Raw genomic sequence first — 19,702 nt, 5'->3', positions numbered from 1 at the left:
TGTATTCTATCTGTATGTTTGTTTAAAGAGCACTATTCAGAGCTGGAAAATTATTAAAAACCAACGTTTATTCAGTACTTAGTATGTGCCAGATCCTGTTCTAAGCACTTCATATGTATTACTTTGATTTAATCTTCAAACCCCCCATGAGTTAGGTTACTATTATCTTATTTCCCATTTTTCAGGTGAGAAAACAGACACAGAGAAGTATCTTTTTTTTTTTATTTATTTTTGGCTGCACTGGGTCTTCGTTGCTGTGTGCGGGCTTTCTCTAGTTGCGGCGAGTGGGGGCTACTCTTCGTTGCGGTGCGCAGGCTTCTCACTGCGGTGGCTTCTGTTGTGGCAGAGCATGGGCTCTAGGCCCGCGGGCTTCAGTAGTTGTAGCACGTGGGCTCAGTAGTTGTGGCTCTCGGGCTCTAGAGCGCAGGCTCAGTAGTCGTGGCGCACAGGCTTAGTTGCTCCGCGGCATGTGGGATCTTCCCGGGCCAGGGCTTGAACCCATGTCACCTGCATTGGCAGGTGGATTCTTAACCACTGCGCCACCAGGGAAGTCCACAGAGAAGTATCTTGTTCAAGATCACAAAGCTAATAAGTGAAAGCTGATACTAAATGGCAGGCAGCCTGTCTTCAGAGCTCTACTTTTTTTGTTGTAGCTTTATTGAGATACAATTAACATAGCATACAATTTACCTATTTAAAGCATACAATTCAGTCGTTTTAATATATGCACAGAGGTGTGCAACTATCACCACAACCAATTTTAGGACATTTTCATCATCTCAAAAAAAATCAGTAGCAGTCACTCTCCATTTTCCATTTGTTGAATAAACCCTTAGAAGTGTAATTGCTACAAGGGTATTTACACTTAAACTTTGGAAGATACTACCTAATAATCTATTTATAGAAGTTGTAATAATTTATATTTCCACTAACAGATTGAATATATTTCCTCATACTCAACAGAGAAATCTTTAATACAGTTTTGTATGCAGTGAGCCACCAATACCCTATTTTAGAATTTGGGTCAATAACTCAGTAGAAATAAAAATAGCACTCTTTCTGAAAATAATACTTTATAATAATTTGGTTATTATTTATGCTAAATGACTCATGACATATAATTTTTTTTTACATTAAAAAGTTAATTTTCTAAGTACAGTGTGGTATCCTGAATTGGATTCTGGTACAGAAAAAGGACATTAATGGAAAAACTGGAGAAATCCAAATAAAGTCTGTGGTTTAGTTAATAGAATTATATGAATGTTAATTTCTTAGTTTTGACAAACCATGGTTATATAAGATGTTAACATTAGGGAAAGCTGGATGAAGGGCATATGGAACCTCTGTATTATCTTTGCAACTTTTCTATAAATCTACAATTTTTCCTAAGTAAAGTTTTATACTAAAAAATAAAAAGTTAATTTTGACCTTCACCTACCCTCCAGATCTGCTTCCCTCTTCCACTGGTAACCAACCACTGTAGTTTGATTATCCTTTTAGATCTTTTTAATACTTCTAAACCTTTATATATGTATTCATAGAAAATATATGGTATTGTTTTGTGTATGTAGTTTTAAAATTACATTTATAGTATTATTTTCATGATACTATATCAGGCATCATTCTGTAATTTATTTTTTCACTCAGAAGTGTTTTTTTTGGTTTGGTTTGGTTTGGTTTGGTTGTTCTTTTGGTTTTTTTTGCCTCGCGGCTTGCAGGGGTCTTAGTTTCCTGACCAGGGATCAAACCCGGGCCCCCTGCAGTGGAATCAAAAGTCTGTTTTTGAGATCTGGCCATGCTGACTGATTTAGTTAGACAGGCTTCAATATTTCATTTCTTTTTACTGTTTTGTAGTAGTCAATCTTATACCATAATTTATTTATAAATTCTCCTATTTTATGGGTATTCAAGTGGTTTCTAAGTTTTCATTATTACAAACAATGCTGTAGTGAACATCCCAAACATATTTGTATAAATTTGCAAGTGTTTATCTAGGGCAGATGGCTAAAATGTGGAATTGCTGGATCACAGGATATGCACATTTAAAGTTTTTGAAGTAGTGCCAAATTATTCTCCAAAGAAATTGTACTGGCTTAGACTTTCAACCAGTAATATATCACAGTGCCTATTTTACCTAATGCTTGTTAACTCAGTATATAACCAAACATCTAGATTTTTGCTAATCTCATAATAGCATCTCACTTGTTTTGGTTGGCATGTCATTTATGAGTGACGGTGAGATACTTTTCATATATGTTTACAAACTTTCTTTCCTTAGCTCTAAACTGTTTGTCTTTCTCCTGTTTTTTATTAGATTGTTGGTCATTTTCTTATTAGTTTGTAAGAATTTTATACATATTAACAATATTAGCCCTTTGGCTGTTCATACTGGTTATAATTTTTTTCACAGTTTGTAGTTTGTCTTTTGCTTTGTTTCTATATTTTTCACCATAGAGGACTGAAAAAATTCTAAGGGTCAGATATAGCTGTGTTTCCTTTTTTTTTTTTTTTTTTTTTTTCCACACACACTGTATTTTATTTTTACAAGAGATAAATAGACTGACACCAAGCATTGTACATGGATGACCACAACAAAAGCAACAATGATTGCAATTACCAAACATGAAACACACTCATACTATGTCATAATATTGACATTCAGTCCAGTAATCCTCCACTGTAACAGCTCCTTTACTTTGCAGTGAAAATTGATTTGTATATTCTTTGCCTCTGAGTTCTTGTGGGATTTTTTCTTTTTTTAAATTCAAGCAGAAAGTCACAAAAATTATACTCATCCTCATCAGTTCACTCAGTCCCATGTAATTAAATTTTTTTTTTTCATCTTGATCTTTTGTTAGCACTTTTATGAGCTCATCAGTTTTTCATTAGAGTTCTGAAAATGCTTATTCATTCAGTTCAGCAGTACAGTCAGGTACCAGAAACCTGTACTTGTCAGAGTCTTTTCCATGAATTTCCTGAAGATGAAACCCTTTTATAGGAACATATTTACAAAAGCATCAGAGTACACCCAGAACTGTCTGTAAATGACAAAAGACTTAAAAATGACCACGGTTAAAGATTTGATGAAAGTTCATAATAATGCAGTTGACAAGAAAATTAGTTATTTCTGAGATATACATTTTAAAGTAATAACTAGGATTATGACTTATAACATTATACCAGAACATATAAGATTTTTAGAAATTTCATGTAATGTCTGAAACATTTATATTAACATATTTCCATACAAATAACCCAATGAAAGTTTAGTATTAGTTGTTTTGTTTGTTTGTTTATACTGCAGGTTCTTATTAGTAATCCATTTTATACACATCAGTGTATACATGTCAATCCCAATCGCCCAATTCAGCACACCACTATCCCCGCCCCACCGCAGTTTTCCCCCCTTGGTGTCCATATGTCTGTTCTCTACATCTGTGTCTCAACTTCTGCCCTGCAAACCGGCTCATCTGTACCATTTTTCTAGGTTCCACATACATGCGTTAATATACGATATTTGTTTTTCTCTTTCTGACTTACTTCACTCTGTATGACAGTCTCTAGATCCATCCACGTCTCAACAAATGACTCAATTTCATTCCTTTTTATGGCTGAGTAATATTCCATTGTATATATGTACCACAACTTCTTTATCCATTCGTCTGTTGATGGGCATTTAGGTTGCTTCCATGACCTGGCTATTGTAAATAGTGCTGCAATGAACATTGGGGTGCATGTGTCTTTTTGAATTACGGTTTTCTCTGGGTATATGCCCAGTAGTGGGATTGCTGGGTCATATGGTAATTCTATTTTTAGTTTTTTAAGGAACCTCCATATTGTTCTCCATAGTGGCTGTATCAATTTACATTCCCACCAACAGTGCAAGAGGGTTCCCTTTTCTCCACACCCTCTCCAGCATTTGTTGTTTGTAGATTTTCTGATGATGCCCATTCTAACTGGTGTGAGGTGATACCTCATTGTAGTTTTGATTTGCATTTCTCTAATAATTAGTGATGTTGAGCAGCTTTTCATGTGCTTCGTGGCCGTCTGTATGTCTTCTTTGGAGAAATGTCTATTTAGGTCTTCTGCCCATTTTTGGATTGGGGTGTTTGTTTCTTTAATATTGAGCTGAATGAGCTCTTTATATATTTTGGAGATTAATCCTTTGTCCGTTGATTCGTTTGCAAATATTTTCTCCCATTCTGAGGGTTGTCTTTTCGTCTTGTTTATGGTTTCCTTTGCTGTGCAAAAGCTTTGACGTTTCATTAGGTCCCATTTGTTTATTTTTGTTTTTATTTCCATTACTCTAGGAGGTGGATCAAAAAAGATCTTGCTGTGATTTATGTCAAAGAGTGTTCTTCCTATGTTTTCCTCTAAGAGTTTTATAGTGTCCGGTCTTACATTTAGGTCTGTAATCCATTTTGAGTTTATTTTTGTGTATGGTGTTAGGGAGTATTCTAATTTCATTCTTTTACATGTAGCTGTCCAGTTTTCCCAGCACCACTTGTTGAAGAGACTGTCTTTTCTCCATCGTATATCTTTGCCTCCTTTGTCATAGATTAGTTGACCATAGGTGCGTGGGTTTATCTCTGGGCTTTCTATCTTGTTCCATTGATCTATGTTTCTGTTTTTGTGCCAGTACCATATTGTCTTGATTACTGTAGCTTTGTAGTATAGTCTGAAGTCAGGGAGTCTGATTCCTCCAGCTCCGTTTTTTTCCCTCAAGACTGCTTTGGCTATTCGGGGTCTTTTGTGTCTCCATACAAATTTTAAGATGATTTTTTCTAGCTCCGTAAAAAATGCCATTGGTAATTTGATAGGGATTGCATTGAATCTGTAGATTGCTTTGGGTAGTATAGTCATTTTCACAATGTTGATTCTTCCAATCCAAGAACATGGTATATCTCTCCATCTGTTGGTATCATCTTTAATTTCTTTCATCAGTGTCTTATAGTTTTCTGCATACAGGTCTTTTGTCTCCCTAGGTAGGTTTATTCCTAGGTATTTTATTCTTTTTGTTGCAATGGTAAATGGGAGTGTTTCCATAATTTCTCTTTCAGATTTTTCACCATTAGTGTATAGGAATGCAAGAGATTTCTGTGCATTAATTTTGTATCCTGCAACTTTACCATATTCATTAATTAGCTCTAGCAGTTTTCTGGTGGCAGTTTTAGGATTCTCTATGTATAGTATCATGTCATCTGCAAACAGTGACAGTTTTACTTCTTCTTTTCCAATTTGTATTCCTTTTATTTCTTTTTCTTCTCTGATTGCCGTGGCTAGGACTTCCAGAACTATGTTGAATAATAGTGGTGAGAGTGGACATCCTTGTCTCGTTCCTGATCTTAGAGGAAATGCTTTCAGTTTTTCACCGTTGAGAATGATGTTTGCTGTGGGTTTGTCGTATATGGCCTTTATTATGTTGAGGTAGGTTCCCTCTATGCCCACTTTCTGGAGAGTTTTTATCATAAATGGGTGTTGAATTTTGTCAAAAGCTTTTTCTGCATCTATTGAGATGATCATATGGTTTTTATTCTTCAATTTGTTAATATGGTGTATCACATTGATTGATTTGCGTATATTGAAGAATCCTTGCATCCCTGGGATAAATCCCACTTGATCGTGGTGTATGATCCTTTTAATGTGTTGTTGGATTCTGTTTGCTAGTATTTTGTTGAGGATTTTTGCATCTATATTCATCAGTGATATTGGTCTGTAATTTTCTTTTTTTGTAGTGTCTTTGTCTGGTTTTGGTATCAGGGTGATGGTGGCCTCATAGAATGAGTTTGGGAGTGTTCCTTCCTCTGCAATTTTTTGGAAGAGTTTGAGAAGGATAGGTGTTAGCTCTTCTCTAAATGTTTGATAGAATTCACCTGTGAAGCCATCTGGTCCTGGACTTTTGTTTGTTGGAAGATTTTTAATCACAGTTTCAATTTCATTACTTGTGATTGGTCTGTTCATATTTTCTGCTTCTTCCTGGTTCAGTCTTGGAAGGTTATACCTTTCTAAGAATTTGTCCATTTCTTCCAGGTTGTCCATTTTATTGGCATAAAGTTGCTTGTAGTAGTCTCTTAGGATGCTTTGTATTTCTGCGGTGTCTGTTGTAACTTCTCCTTTTTCATTTCTGATTTTATTGATTTGAGTCCTCTCCCTCTTTTTCTTGATGAGTCTGGCTAATGGCTTATCAATTTTGTTTATCTTCTCAAAGAACCAGCTTTTAGTTTTATTGATCTTTGCTATTGTTTTCTTTGTTTCTATTTCATTTATTTCCGCTCTGATCTTTATGATTTCTTTCCTTCTGCTAACTTTGGGTTTTGTTTGGTCTTCTTTCTCTAGTTTCTTTAGGTGTAAGGTTAGATTGTTTACTTGAGATTTTTCTTGTTTCTTTAGGTAGGCTTGTATAGCTATAAACTTCCCTCTTAGAACTGCTTTTGCAGCATCCCATAGGTTTTGGGTTGTCGTGTTTTCATTGTCATTTGTCTCTAGGTATTTTTTGATTTCCTCTTTGATTTCTTCAGTAATCTCTTGGTTATTTAGTAACGTATTGTTTAGCCTCCATGTGTTTGTGCTTTTTACGCTTTTTCCCCTGTAATTCATTTCTAATCTCATAGCGTTGTGGTCAGAAAAGATGCTTGATATGATTTCAATTTTCTTAAATTTACTGAGGCTTGATTTGTGACCCAAGATGTGATCTATCCTGGAGAATGTTCTGTGCGCACTTGAGAAGAACGTGTAATCTGCTGTTTTTGGATGGAATGTCCTATAAATATCAATTAAATCTATCTGGTCTATTGTGTCATTTAAAGCTTCTGTTTCCTTATTTATTTTCATTTTGGATGATCTGTCCATTGGTGTAAGTGAGGTGTTAAAGTCCCCCACTATTATTGTGTTACTATCAATTTCCTCTTTTATAGCTGTTAGCAATTGCCTTATGTAATGAGGTGCTCCTATGTTGGGTGCATATATATTTATAATTGTTATATCTTCTTCTTGGATTGATCCCTTGATCATTATGTAGTGTCCTTCCTTGTCTCTTGTAACATTCTTTATTTTAAAGTCTATTTTATCTGATATGAGTATAGCTACTCCAGCTTTCTTTTGATTTCCATTTGCATGGAATATCTTTTTCCATCCCCTCACTTTCAGTCTGTATGTGTCCCTAGGTCTAAAGTGGGTCTCTTGTAGACAGCATATATATGGGTCTTGTTTTTGTATCCATTCAGCAAGCCTGTGTCTTTTGGCTGGAGCATTTAATCCATTCACGTTTAAGGTAATTATCGATATGTATGTTCCTATGACCATTTTCTTAATTGTTTTGGGTTTGTTTTTGTAGGTCCTTTTCTTCTCTTGTGTTTCCCACTTAGAGAAGTTCCTTTAACATTTGTTGTAGAGCTGGTTTGGTGGTGCTGAATTCTCTTAGCTTTTGCTTGTCTGTAAAGCTTTTGATTTCTCCATCAAATCTAAATGAGATCCTTGCTGGGTAGAGTAATCTTGGTTGTAGGTTCTTCCCTTTCATCACTTTAAGTATATCATGCCACTCCCTTCTGGCTTGTAGAGTTTCTGCTGAGAAATCAGCTGTTAACCTTATGGGAGTTCCCTTGTATGTTATTTGTCGTTTTTCCCTTGCTGCTTTCAATAATTTTTCTTTGTCTTTAATTTTTGCCACTTTGATTACTATGTGTCTCGGCGTGCTTCTCCTTGGGTTTATCCTGTATGGGACTCTCTGCGCTTCCTGGACTTGGGTGGCTATTTCCTTTCCCATGTTAGGGAAGTTTTCGACTATAATCTCTTCAAATATTTTCTCTGGTCCTTTCTCTCTCTCTTCTCCTTCTGGGACCCCTATAATGCGAATGTTGTTGCGTTTAATGTTGTCCCAGAGGTCTCTTAGGCTGTCTTCATTTCTTTTCATTCTTTTTTCTTTAGTTTGTTCCGCAGCAGTGAATTCCACCATTCTGTCTTCCAGGTCACTTATCCGTTCTTCTGCCTCAGTTATTCTACTATTGATTCCTTCTAGTGTAGTTTTCATTTCAGTTATTGTATTGGTCATCTCTGTTTGTTTGTTCTTTAATTCTTCTAGGTCTTTGTTAATCATTTCTTGCATCTTCTCAATCTTTGCCTCCATTCTTATTCCAAGGTCCTGGATCATCTTCACTATCATTATTCTGAATTCTTTTTCTGGAAGGTTGCCTATCTCCACTTCATTTAGTTGTTTTTCTGGGGTTTTTTCTTGTTCCTTCATCTGGTATATAGCCCTCTGCCTTTTCATCTTGTCTGTCTTTCTGTAAATTTGGTTTCTGTTCCACAGGCTGCAGGACTGTAGTTTTTCTTGCTTCTGCTGTCTGCCCTCTGGTGGTTGAGGCTATCTAAGAGGCTTGATGGGAGGCTCTGGAGGCGGGTAGAGCTGACTGTTGCTGTGGCGGTCAGAGCTCTGTAAAACTTTAATCCACTTGACTGTTGCTGGGTGGGGCTGGGTTCCCTCCCTGTTGGTTGTTTTGCCTGAGGCAACCCAACACTGGAGCCTACCCGGGCTCTTTGGTGGGGCTAATGGCAGACTCTGGGAGGGCTCACGCCAAGGAGTACTTCCCAGAACCTCCGCTGCCAGTGTCCTTGTCCCCACAGTGAAACAGAGCCAGCCCCCGCCTCTGCAGGAGACCCCCCAACACCAGCAGTTATGTCTGGTTCAGTCTCCCCCAGGGTCACTGCTCCTTCCCCTGGGTCCCGATGCACACACTATTTTGTGTACGCCCTCCAAGAGTGGGTTCTCTGTTTCCCCCAGTCCTGTCGAAGTCCTGCAATCAATTCCCACTAGGCTTCAAAGTCTGATTCTCTATGAATTCCTCCTCCCGTTGCCGGACCCCCAGGTTGGGAAGCCTGACGTGGGGCTCAGAACGTTCACTCCAGTGGGTGGACTTCTGTGGTATAAGTGCTCACCAGTCTGTGAGTCACCCACCCAGCAGTTATGGGATTTGATTTTACTCTGATTGCGCCCCTCCTACCGTCTCACTGTGGCTTCTCCTCTGTCCTTGGACGTGGGGTATCCTCCTTGGTGAAGTCCAGTGTCTTCCTGTCGATGATTGTCCAGCAGCCAGTTGTGATTCTGGTGTTCTCGCAAGAGGGAGTGAGAGCACGTCCTTCTACTCCGCCATCTTGGTTAATCCCCTGTGTTTCCTTTTAATGACTTTTTGATTTTATGATTAGAAAGACCTTCCCTAGTCTAACATTTATAGTTTTAGAATTCTCTCTATATTTCTTATTTCATTTTTTAAAAAAATGTTTAAATCTTCAATCCATTGGAATTTATTTTGGAGTAGGGAATGAGGTAAGACTGCAACTGAATTTTTTTCCTAGAGGACTACTTAGTTGTCCTGGGTAACATTTACTGAACAATCCATCTTTTATACATTGGTTTATAATGCTGCTGCATGACAAGCTATATTCATGTATATATTTGGGATTATTTCTAGACTTTTTTTTTTTAAAGAATTCAAATGGGGAAGACCAAGTTACTTTCTTTTTTTCTTTAATTTTTTGTTTGTTTGTTTGTTTGTTTTCTTATGGCTGCGTTGGGTCTTCGTTGCTGCACGCAGGCTTTTTCTAGTTGCGGCGAGTGGGGGCTACTCTTCGTTTTGGTGTGTGGGCTTCTCATTGCGGTGGCTTGTTGCAAAGCACGGGCTTCAGTAGTTGTGGTACTTGGGCCCTAGAGCGCGAGGGCTTCAGTAGTTGCGGCGCATGGGCTCAGTAGTTGTGGCATGGGCTTAGTTGCTCTGTGGCATGTGGGATCTTCCCGGACCAGGGATCGAACACATGTTCCCTGCATTGGCAGGCGGATTCTTAACCACTGCGCCACCAGGGAAACCCCTATTTCTGGACTTTCTATCTCTTTATATCTAGCATGTCTCTGTATGTGCTTATGTCAACTTTTTTTTTTTAATTTATTTTTTGGCCGCGTTGGGTCTTCGTTGCTGCGCATGGGCTTTCTCTAGTTGTGGTGAGCAGGGGCTACTCTTCATTGCGGCACGTGGGCTTCTCATTGTGGTAGCTTCTCTTGTTGCAGAGCACGGGCTCTAGGGCACACGGGCTTCAGTAGTTGTGGCACACGGGCTCAGTAGTTGTGGCTCATGGGCTCTAGAGCGCAGGTTCAGTAGTTGTGGCGCACGGGCTTAGTTGCTCCGCGGCCTGTGGGATCTTCCCAGACCAGGGATTGAACCCATGTCCCCTGCATTGGCAGGAGGATTCTTAACCACTGCGCCACCAGGGAAGTCGCTCAAATTGTTTTAATGTGACTTTATATTGTGTTTTAATCTCTGATATAACATTATTACTTATCCTTTTTTAAGATTTTCCTAAGTATACTTGCACATTTATTTTTCCATATGGACTTTAGAATCAACTTGACTAGGAAAAAAATTCTGTTGGGATTTTCATTGATGTTGAACTAATAATATAAATTAATTTTGGGGTTATGACGTGTAACATTGGTACTACCCATCCAAGAACTGGTTGTAGTTCTACTTATTCAAGCCTTAATACCCCTTAGTAGACTTTAAAATTTTTTTCCATGTCAATCTTGCACATTTCTTAGGTATATTCCTAGGTGTTTAATACTTTTTGTTCTTATTGTTTTTGTTGTCATAAACAGGATATTTCTTCTGTTTGATTGTCTAATTTGTTCTCATTGATATATTGAAAAGATAATGATTTATTTATTTATTTATCTATCTATCTATTTATTTATTTTTGGCTGCGTTGGGTCTTTGTTACTGCGCATGCGCTTTCTCTAGTGGCGGCAAGCAGGGGCTACTCTTCGTTGCGGTGTGCAGGCTTCTCATTGCAGTGGCTTCTCTTGTTGTGGAGCATGGGCTCTAGGTGCGCAGGTTTCAGTAGTTGTGGCACTCGGGTTCAGTAGTTGTGGCTCACGGGCTCTAGAGCGCAGGCTCAGTAGTGGTGGTGCACTGGCATAGTTGCTCTGCGGCATGTGGGATCTTCCTGGAGCAGGGTTCGAACCCGTGTCACCTACATTGGCAGGTGGATTCTTAACTACTGCACCACCAAGGAAGTCCCGATAATGTTTTTTTTTTTTTTTCAGTTTATTTTCCATTATATTGAAAACTTAAAGTACCGTTGTAGCATCTCTTGTCATCATCAGTGGAAACAAGCCCTTTGATGTACTCTTGCAGGGAGTATACATGACTAATATCCCTTTTGAGGCAGTTTATCTCCTCTTTTGCTTCTTCAGGATCTGGGCTTTAGGGATTCTGTGGGGCTGATGTTTGTGTAATGACCTTGATATTTCCTGTGTCCTTGGGCCTCTGGTCAGTCTCCTTCAGGCATTGATAATTTGATTTCGTGGCTGTAGGTAGGACGCCTCAGTTCCTTGCCACATGGATCTCTCCTTAGGGCTGCTTGAGTGTCCTCATGACATGGCAGCTGGCTTACCCCAGGATGAATGATCTAGCACAAGGTGGCCATCCCTGGTTTCACATCAACATGATCTCAGGCACAAACCTCCTTGTTTTTCCATTTTGTCTTTAAGTTACTTGTTGAAACAACTGGCCCGCGGTCCCAAGGACTGTGGCGGCTTTGGCTGGTGCGGCCCCTCCAGAGCCGGCAGCCTCAGTGGGTCCGCCCTCCCCTCGGGCTCTGGGGCAGTTCAGTCGATAATGATTTTTTTTAAATAGAGATTTTTGTATAACAACTTTGTTTTCTCCCACTTTATTAATTTCTCTTATTCCTTTTAATGGTTATAGTTGATTTTCTTGAGTTTTCTGGGGGAGTCGTATCACCTGCAAATAATGGTAATTTTGTCTTCTCCTTTACAATTTTATTCCTTTGGTTTAATTGGCTAATTCCATCAAAACAGTGTCAAAAATAGGGGTATAATCAACATCTTTGTCATATTCCTCACTTTAATGAGAATGTTTTCAGAATTTTAACATTGAATATGATACTGACCTTTCCTTTTTAAAAAATTAATTAATTAATTAATTAATTTTATTTTTGGCTGTGTTGGGTCTTCGTTGCTGCACGCAGGCTTTCTCTAGTTGTGGCGAGCAGGGGCTACTCTTTGCAGTGTGCGGGCTTCTCATTGTGGTGGCTTCTCTGGTTGCGGAGCACGGGCTCTAGGCGCACGGGCTTCAGTAGTTGTGGCACGTGGGCTAAGTAGTTGTGGCTCGCGGGCTCTAGAGTGCAGGCTCAGTAGTTGTGGCGCACGGGCTTAGTTGCTCCGTGGCATGTGGTATCTTCCCGGGCCAGGGCTTGAACCCTTGTCCCCTGCATTGGCAGGTGGATTCTTAACCACTGTGCCACCAGGGAAGTCCGATACTGACATTTCGATTGGAATAGGGAGAAATGTGTTTTGAAGGTTAAGAAAGTGTTCATCTGTTTTTATTTTCTTGGTCAGTATTGCTAAAGGTTTGTCAATTTTGTTGATTTTTTTCAAAGAACTTTTGGTTTTATTGATTTTTCTCTATTGGTTTTCTATTTTTTCTTTCTATTATTTATGCTCTAATTTTTATTATTTTCTTCCTCTGTTTGCTTTGAGTTTTCTTCTTTCTCTAGTTTCTTAAGGTGGAAGGATAAGTTATTTATTTGAAATTTTTCCTTTTTTCTAATATAAGCATTTACTCAATGAATTAAATTTCCCTTCAAGTACTTCTTTAGCTGTATCATTTAACTTTTGGTATATCATGTTTTTTTAGTCATTTTGTCTACTTTTATTCCATTAAGAGTTTTTTTTTTTAATGGATATTGAATTTTATCAAGTGTTTTTAGCATCAGTGGAGGTGATCATATGATTTTTATTGTTTGATTTATTAATAATGGCAGATTACATTAATAGTTTTCTAATACTGACCCATCCTTGTATTCTTGACATGAATGAATTCCACTTGGTTGTGTTGTATTCTTTTGATGTTCTGATGGTGTTTTTTAAGCTTTTTAAAAAATGAAATGTAATTGACATATAATATTATATTAAGGTATACATGATGATTTCAATATCTGTATATATTGTGAAATGATCATCACAGTAAGTCTACTATAGTTAACATCCATTACCATAGTTACAAAAATATTTTTCTTGTAATGAGAACTTTAAAAATTTATTCTCATAGCAACTTTCAGGTATACAGTATGGTATAGTCACCATTCTGTACATTACATCCTCATGACTTATTTATTTTATAACTGGAGGTTTGTATCTTTTGACCTTTTTTTATCCATTTCATTTGCCCCCCTACCCCTATCTTTGGCAACCACCAGTCTGTTCTCTGTATCTATTGAGTTGGGTTTTTTGTGGGGAGGGAGGTAATGTTTTTTTAGGTCACACATATAAGTAAAATTATATGGTGTTTGTCTTTCTCTGTCTGACTTATTTCACTTAGCATAATGTCCTCAAGGCCTATCCATTTTGTCACAAATGGCAAGATTTCCTTCTTTTTTATGGCTGAACAATATTCCATATATATATATATATAAAAATATAAATATATATATATATATATATATACACACACCACATTTTCTTCATTCATTTGTCAGTGGATGCATAGGTTGTTTCCATGTCTTGGCTATTGTAAATAATACTGCAACAAACATGGGGCTGCATGTATCTTTTGGAGATAGTTCATTTCCTTTGGATAAACACCCAGAGTTAGAATTGCTGGATTATGTGGTACTTCTGTTTTTAATTTTTTGAGGAACCTCCATACTGTTTTGCATACTGGCTGCACCGATTTACATTTCCAGCAACAGTTCACAGGGTTCTCGTTTCTCCACATGCTCTCCAACACTTGTTATTTCTTGCCTTTTTGATAATAGCCATTCTAAGAGGTGTGAGGTTATATCTCACTGTGCCATTTGTCTGATGATTAGTGATGTTGAGCACCTTTTCATGTACCTGTTAGCCATTTGTGTCTTCTTTGGAAAAATGTCTCTTCAGCGTCTCTGCCCATTTTTTAATCAGGTTGTCTTTTTGTTGTTGAGTTCTGTGAGTTTCTTACATACTTTGGGTATTAATTTCTTATCAGATATATGATTTGCAAACATTTTCTCTCGTTCTGTAGGCTGCCTTTTCATTTTGTTGATTGTTTCTTTTGCAGTGCAGAAGCTTTTTAGTTTGATGTAGTCCCACTTGTTGATTGTTGCTTCTGTTGCCTTTGCTTTTGGTGTCATCTCCAAAAGATCATTGCCAAGACCAGTGTCAAGGAGATTTTTCCCTATGTTTTCTTCTAGGAATTTTATGGTTTCAGGTCTTACATTTACGGCTTTAATCCATTTTGAGTTAATTTTTATGAGTGGTGTAAGACAGGAAGCCCGTTTTATTCTTTTGCACGTGAAAACCATTTCCCAACACCATTTATCGAAGAGACTGTCTTTTCCTCATTGAGTATTCTTGGTTACCTTGTCAAATATCAGTTGACCATATATGCATGTATTTATTTCTGGGCTCAATTCTGTTCCATTGCTCTAATGTGTCTGTTTTTATGCTAGTCCCATCGTGTTTTGATTACTGTAGCTTTGTAATATAGTTTATAATCAGGGAGCATGATGCCTCCAGCTTTGTTCTTTTTTCTCAAGATTACTTTGGCTATTCAGGTTTTCTTGTAGTTTCATAACAGTTTTAGTATTGCTTGTTCTATTTCTGTGAAAAATGCCATTGAAATTTTAATAGGGATTGCATTGAATCTGCAGATTGCTTTGGGTATTATGGACATTTTAACAATACTCTTCCAATCCATGAGTACAAAACATCTTTCCAAACATTTCTAAAGTTCATACAAATGAGTGATATTTTCTGCAGGTTCTTTCTCTCGCTCTCACTCTGTCTCTCACAATAGTGTCAGAGTCCTTACTGGTCTTTTCTGGCCCAAGAACTCTAGAAATATTTTTCACAAGCATCTTCTTCCTGCATACCTAAATTGAAATTACACTGTAGTGCAAACATGGCGGGGGCAAATATTTCACCTTCCTTGTCAAAATATGTTATGAAATTGGAGACTTTAACTTTGTAAGAAATAATCAGAATGTATATTTGTAAAATAATAACAAAAAATTTCATTTTGTATATTGTTGAATCTTTTTGAGTACCTACCATAATCTGCCTTTTTACAAATGTATTCACTGTTATAGATGTTCATTTTTACTTAATGGAACTGTAATTAATCTCTTTTTTTTATTGTACAGAAATTTACAGCAACAATGTCAACACCAGATAAGAAGGCCTCACAGAAGATTGGTTTTCGATTACGTAACTTACTCAAGCTTCCCAAAGCACATAAGTGGTGCATATATGAGTGGTTCTACTCAAATATAGATAAGTATGTATTATGGCTCATATCACAAGTATCATTTGAACCAGAAGTTTAAGATTTTCAAATGTTAAAAGCCTCAATCTTTTCTAGAGGTCTATTTTGATTCTATTTTTTTCCTGAATTTCTTTTTCTATTCCTCATTCTAGTTTGATCCATTTCCGTTTTTCATAGTTTTCTTCCCTCCTCCCCCTTTTGGGGAAGAAGTTGTTATATGTTTTTCTGAAAAATCAAATGAAAGTGTAATCTCCATATTATAATTTACAAAGACTATGGAGTGGAGATACCCTAAAAACAAAGCACCATTATTTGCAGTGAATGGGACTTGTTTTATAAATCTCGAGATTTTAAATGCTAGTATAATAGAGAAACAGTTATTAATGGTAAAAGTGATTCAGGAAGATTTTTAGGAGTCTTTCTATTTGGGGGATGATATTCATGCATTTTAGTTATACGTAAATGTTTAAGTAGAACATAGTAAGAGATTTGAGTGAAATCCAATTATTCAACAACAGAATTTATTGAGGAAAAATTCTGATTTCTCATCCACCACAATCTAATCTTATCTAATCCATGCCAGTCAGTGGTGCTTGCTTTGCTGACTGCTTATCTTTATTTCCTTTCTCTGCTTTTACCAGTTGCCTACTCTGAACCTTGTGAATCTCATGAACATTCATATTTAAGCCCAAGACATTCATATGTCATTGCTGAGACTGGTTCCTGGTTTCCCAAACTCATGAATAAAATTGTTTTATTTTTGTCCACAAATTTTTTCATAGGCTTAAGAGAGCTCTCAGGGTGTCCTAGTATGATCCGAGTTCTCGATTTCCCTAGAACTAATCTAACCCTCTGGAGTCCCCCAGTTTTCTAAAACTGATTTACCCTCAAAGAGAACTCCCTGGTGATGGTATTACTTTTGGGACAAAGATACTTTGTAGCTAACATTGTTTATCCTCACCAGATATAATGGTAATGCCAAGATAGCCTCTGGAAGGATAGACTCCTATAGGAGATTTTTAACAAAAATCAGTGTCTTTTGGAATCTCAAGCACAGACAGTATTTCTTGAGTAACTTTTACACATTATTTGTTTCGTAAATGCAAAGGATTTAGTTTAATTTTAACACTTGGAATTTGTGCCTGTTTTGGGTAGAAGTGAAAGTTTGACATCTTGTGATTAATATGTTGAAAATTGGAATGCATATTTTGAATTTTATGGCTCTTAAGTAACACCTTGTATATTAACTATTAAAATACCATTTCTGTTTTACAGACCACTTTTTGAAGGCGACAATGACTTCTGTGTGTGTCTAAAGGAATCTTTTCCTAATTTGAAAACAAGGAAGTTAACAAGAGTAGAATGGGGAAAAATCAGGCGGCTTATGGGGAAACCACGGAGGTAAAAATAATGTTTTTATTTAAAATAAAATTAATAAATTAGTTGGTAGTATCATTACCATTTTGACTTTTTCATTTTCAAAAGGACTAGTACCAAAACACAACTTTCCAGAATAGTTATATGTTAAATATATCCTACTGACCAACATTAATGTAGGTGCTTTTTATACTTAGGCATCTTATAATTAAATGCACAATTTCATTTTTGTTCAGGTCACAGGCTTTGAACATAATTTTGTTATATTATCTATGCTCCACTGTGTTCCAAAAAAATATTTAAGAATGCACTAAAAATCATTTAATGAAGCTATAAGGTTATGCATACATTGTTATGACCTTTTGTAAAACTCTTTTTATCACCTCAAGAGCCTTTCCACAAATGCATGTTTTACTTTATATAAAAACAAATCAAGTGAATATATCCAATATGTTACTTCCTGAGAATTACTTTTCGTGTTAAACTGCTTTTCCTTTTCTAGTGTTATCTTGCTTTCTTAACACATCAGAAGACCTTATATTACTTTTGAGTGAAATTTTGCAATATACTAGATCATTAGTCTCATGTCTGTCAGCCTAGTAAAAGCATGTGTAAGACTTTTTCAGTTTAAATGGTGGGGAAATTCAGAGAAGACTTGGAATTATAAAGTGACTTGGACAAGTAGGTATGGAATTTAGCTTTCATGATTTCTGTAGATGGTAATGAAATTCAAGGAGAACTTTTCATTGAACTGGTAATATTTTACTTTATCCCTTGTATTGAAAGATGACATTGCTGGTGATGTTTTAAATATTTCCCTCATTTATAAGAACAAATCAAAATGTGATATGTTAGTGTGTTTCATATAGGTAATTTATGGTCTTTGGTAATTACTTTAGGCCATTTGGGTGCTTTTTGCTGTGACTTTACATGTTTGAGTAAATTAAGCCACACTGTTTCTGATTATTGTCAGAATGAGATATTAGTCCCTCCTTATTTTATTGTTTAGTTATAATTCTGCAGTTTGTTTGTCATCATATTTCTCTTATTAATTTATCCTCTCTTATGTTACCATAACATTGTTGAATTTTATAGTCCTTTACTTCATCAAGGTAAATTAATATTTGAAATGAAGTCTTTATTTTCAACAAAAGTTTATAGTTTTTCTTTTCTCTGAGGAAGTTGAGGTACACTACAAATTATTGATACAATATACTTTTCCAAATATCCTAAAAAAAAGTAAAATAAAATACCAAGAAGGAGCTTAACAGGAAATGTGCAGGATACAAATGAGGAAATGGGAAGACATAGATGATCTTGGATTAGGATACTCAGCATTCTAAAATCAGTCCCAATAAAAATATCAGTAAGCCCCCCGCCTTTTTTTAATTTTAAACTAGATCAACTAATTCTAAAATTCGCATATAAGAGGAGAAATCAAACAGGAAGATCCAGGAAAATTCTGAAGAAGCAAAGTAATAAAGGGAGACTATGTAGTATCATACATACATATGTAGTACGTATTATCACCTATTAAAATAGATATAATGTGATCATAATCAAAATGGTGTTGTAGTGGTACATGCGTAGAAAGATGAATTGAAAAGGAGAGAAAACCCATGAAACTAACACAACATTGTAAATCAACTATACTCCAATAAAATTAAAACTAAAAAAAAAAGAGAGAAAGTCCAGATAGAATCAAAGATGTCTACAGGAATTTAATACATGATAACAGTGGTTGCATCTCAAGCACATAGGGGAGAGAGGGGTTAAATTACTTATTTAATGGATACTGAGACCACTCTGAAGCAATCTAAGAAAACACAAGTTGGTTTCATACCTCATACCTTAGACCAGGAAAGATTTGAAAAGGATCAGAGATTCACATTTTAAAAATGAAACAGTAAAACCACTAGGGGAACCTGTAGGAGAGTTTTGCTTAATCTTGAATTGGAGAAGATCTTTCTAACAGGCCCCAAAGCTAGGAACCATAAAGGAAAGTATCGATAAATTTGACTTCATAAAAATAAAAACATTTTGCATTGCCCCCCTACAAAAAATCCATAAACAGAGTCAAAAGACCATAACAGAAATATTTATAATTCTTATCACAGACAAAGGACTAATTTCCAAATATATGAAGAACTATGTATGAATCAATTAAAAAAAAGTCAAATAACCTATAATAAAAGTGTCTGTTTATATGACAGTACATGAGAAAGGAAAAAGAAATGGCTCTTCTGAACAGATGAAAACAGTTCAGTCTTACTCATAGTGAGAAATATAAAATCAAATATAAAATCAGAATACTGTTTTTTAACTGTCAGATCAATGGAGTTCATAAAGTTTTAATATGTTGGGTTGGCAATGGTGTGGTGAAAAAGTCACTATTGGTGGTGAGAGATTAAATTTATATAACCTCTGTGGAGGGCAATTTGGTAATATCTGTCAAATTTACAAATTTCCATACCCTGTAACCTAGTACTTCTGCGAATTTAGATCACAGAAATACTTGTACATGGGTAAAATGACATGTACAGTATTATTTGTAGAAGCAAAAGATTGGCAAAAACCTTAGTGTCCATAAATAGAGGAATGATTAATTAAAGTATGGTACCTCAAAATAGTAGAAAACTCTGAAATCATTTAACTTAAAATCAGAGGAAGTTGGACTTCCCTGGAGGTCCAGGGGTTAAGACCCTGTGCTTCCACTGCAGCAGTCGCGGGTTCAATCCCTAGTCGGGGAACCAGCATCCCGCATGCTGTGTGGTGTGGCCAAAAAAAAAGCACCAATAAACAGAGGAAGTTTCTAATGTACTGATATAGAAGTGATTGCTGAGATACTTTAAGAAAGCAAAATACACAACAGAGCATATTGTAGCTATTTGGGGAAAATAAGAAGGGAACATAAGCATTTTTTGCCTGTGTATTCCTAAAGTATCAATGAAGGACATGTAGAAAGCTTACAGTCATGATCCGATGGAAGACAGGAAACCGAGGGACAGAGGTATTAGAGT

At 36.4% G+C, this 19,702-nt stretch overlaps 1 protein-coding gene across 2 annotated transcripts in view; it reads left to right on the top strand.

Annotated features, from left to right (window-relative positions):
- LIN9 (lin-9 DREAM MuvB core complex component) overlaps positions 1-19,702 on the top strand; it is a 105,100-nt gene that overhangs the window by 11,713 nt on the left and 73,685 nt on the right. For both annotated transcript variants that reach the window (XM_061185370.1, XM_061185369.1), the window contains 2 exons: positions 15,184-15,317; positions 16,581-16,706. In XM_061185370.1, coding sequence (XP_061041353.1) covers positions 15,184-15,317; positions 16,581-16,706 — 260 coding nt within the window. The remainder of the gene's footprint in view (positions 1-15,183; positions 15,318-16,580; positions 16,707-19,702) is intronic.

This window comes from Eubalaena glacialis, chromosome 3 (genome assembly GCF_028564815.1).
Source record: "Eubalaena glacialis isolate mEubGla1 chromosome 3, mEubGla1.1.hap2.+ XY, whole genome shotgun sequence".
NCBI classification, from domain to species: domain Eukaryota; kingdom Metazoa; phylum Chordata; class Mammalia; order Artiodactyla; family Balaenidae; genus Eubalaena; species Eubalaena glacialis.
Note: the sequence above shows the minus strand (reverse complement) of the source record. Positions and strands in the feature narration are given on the sequence as shown.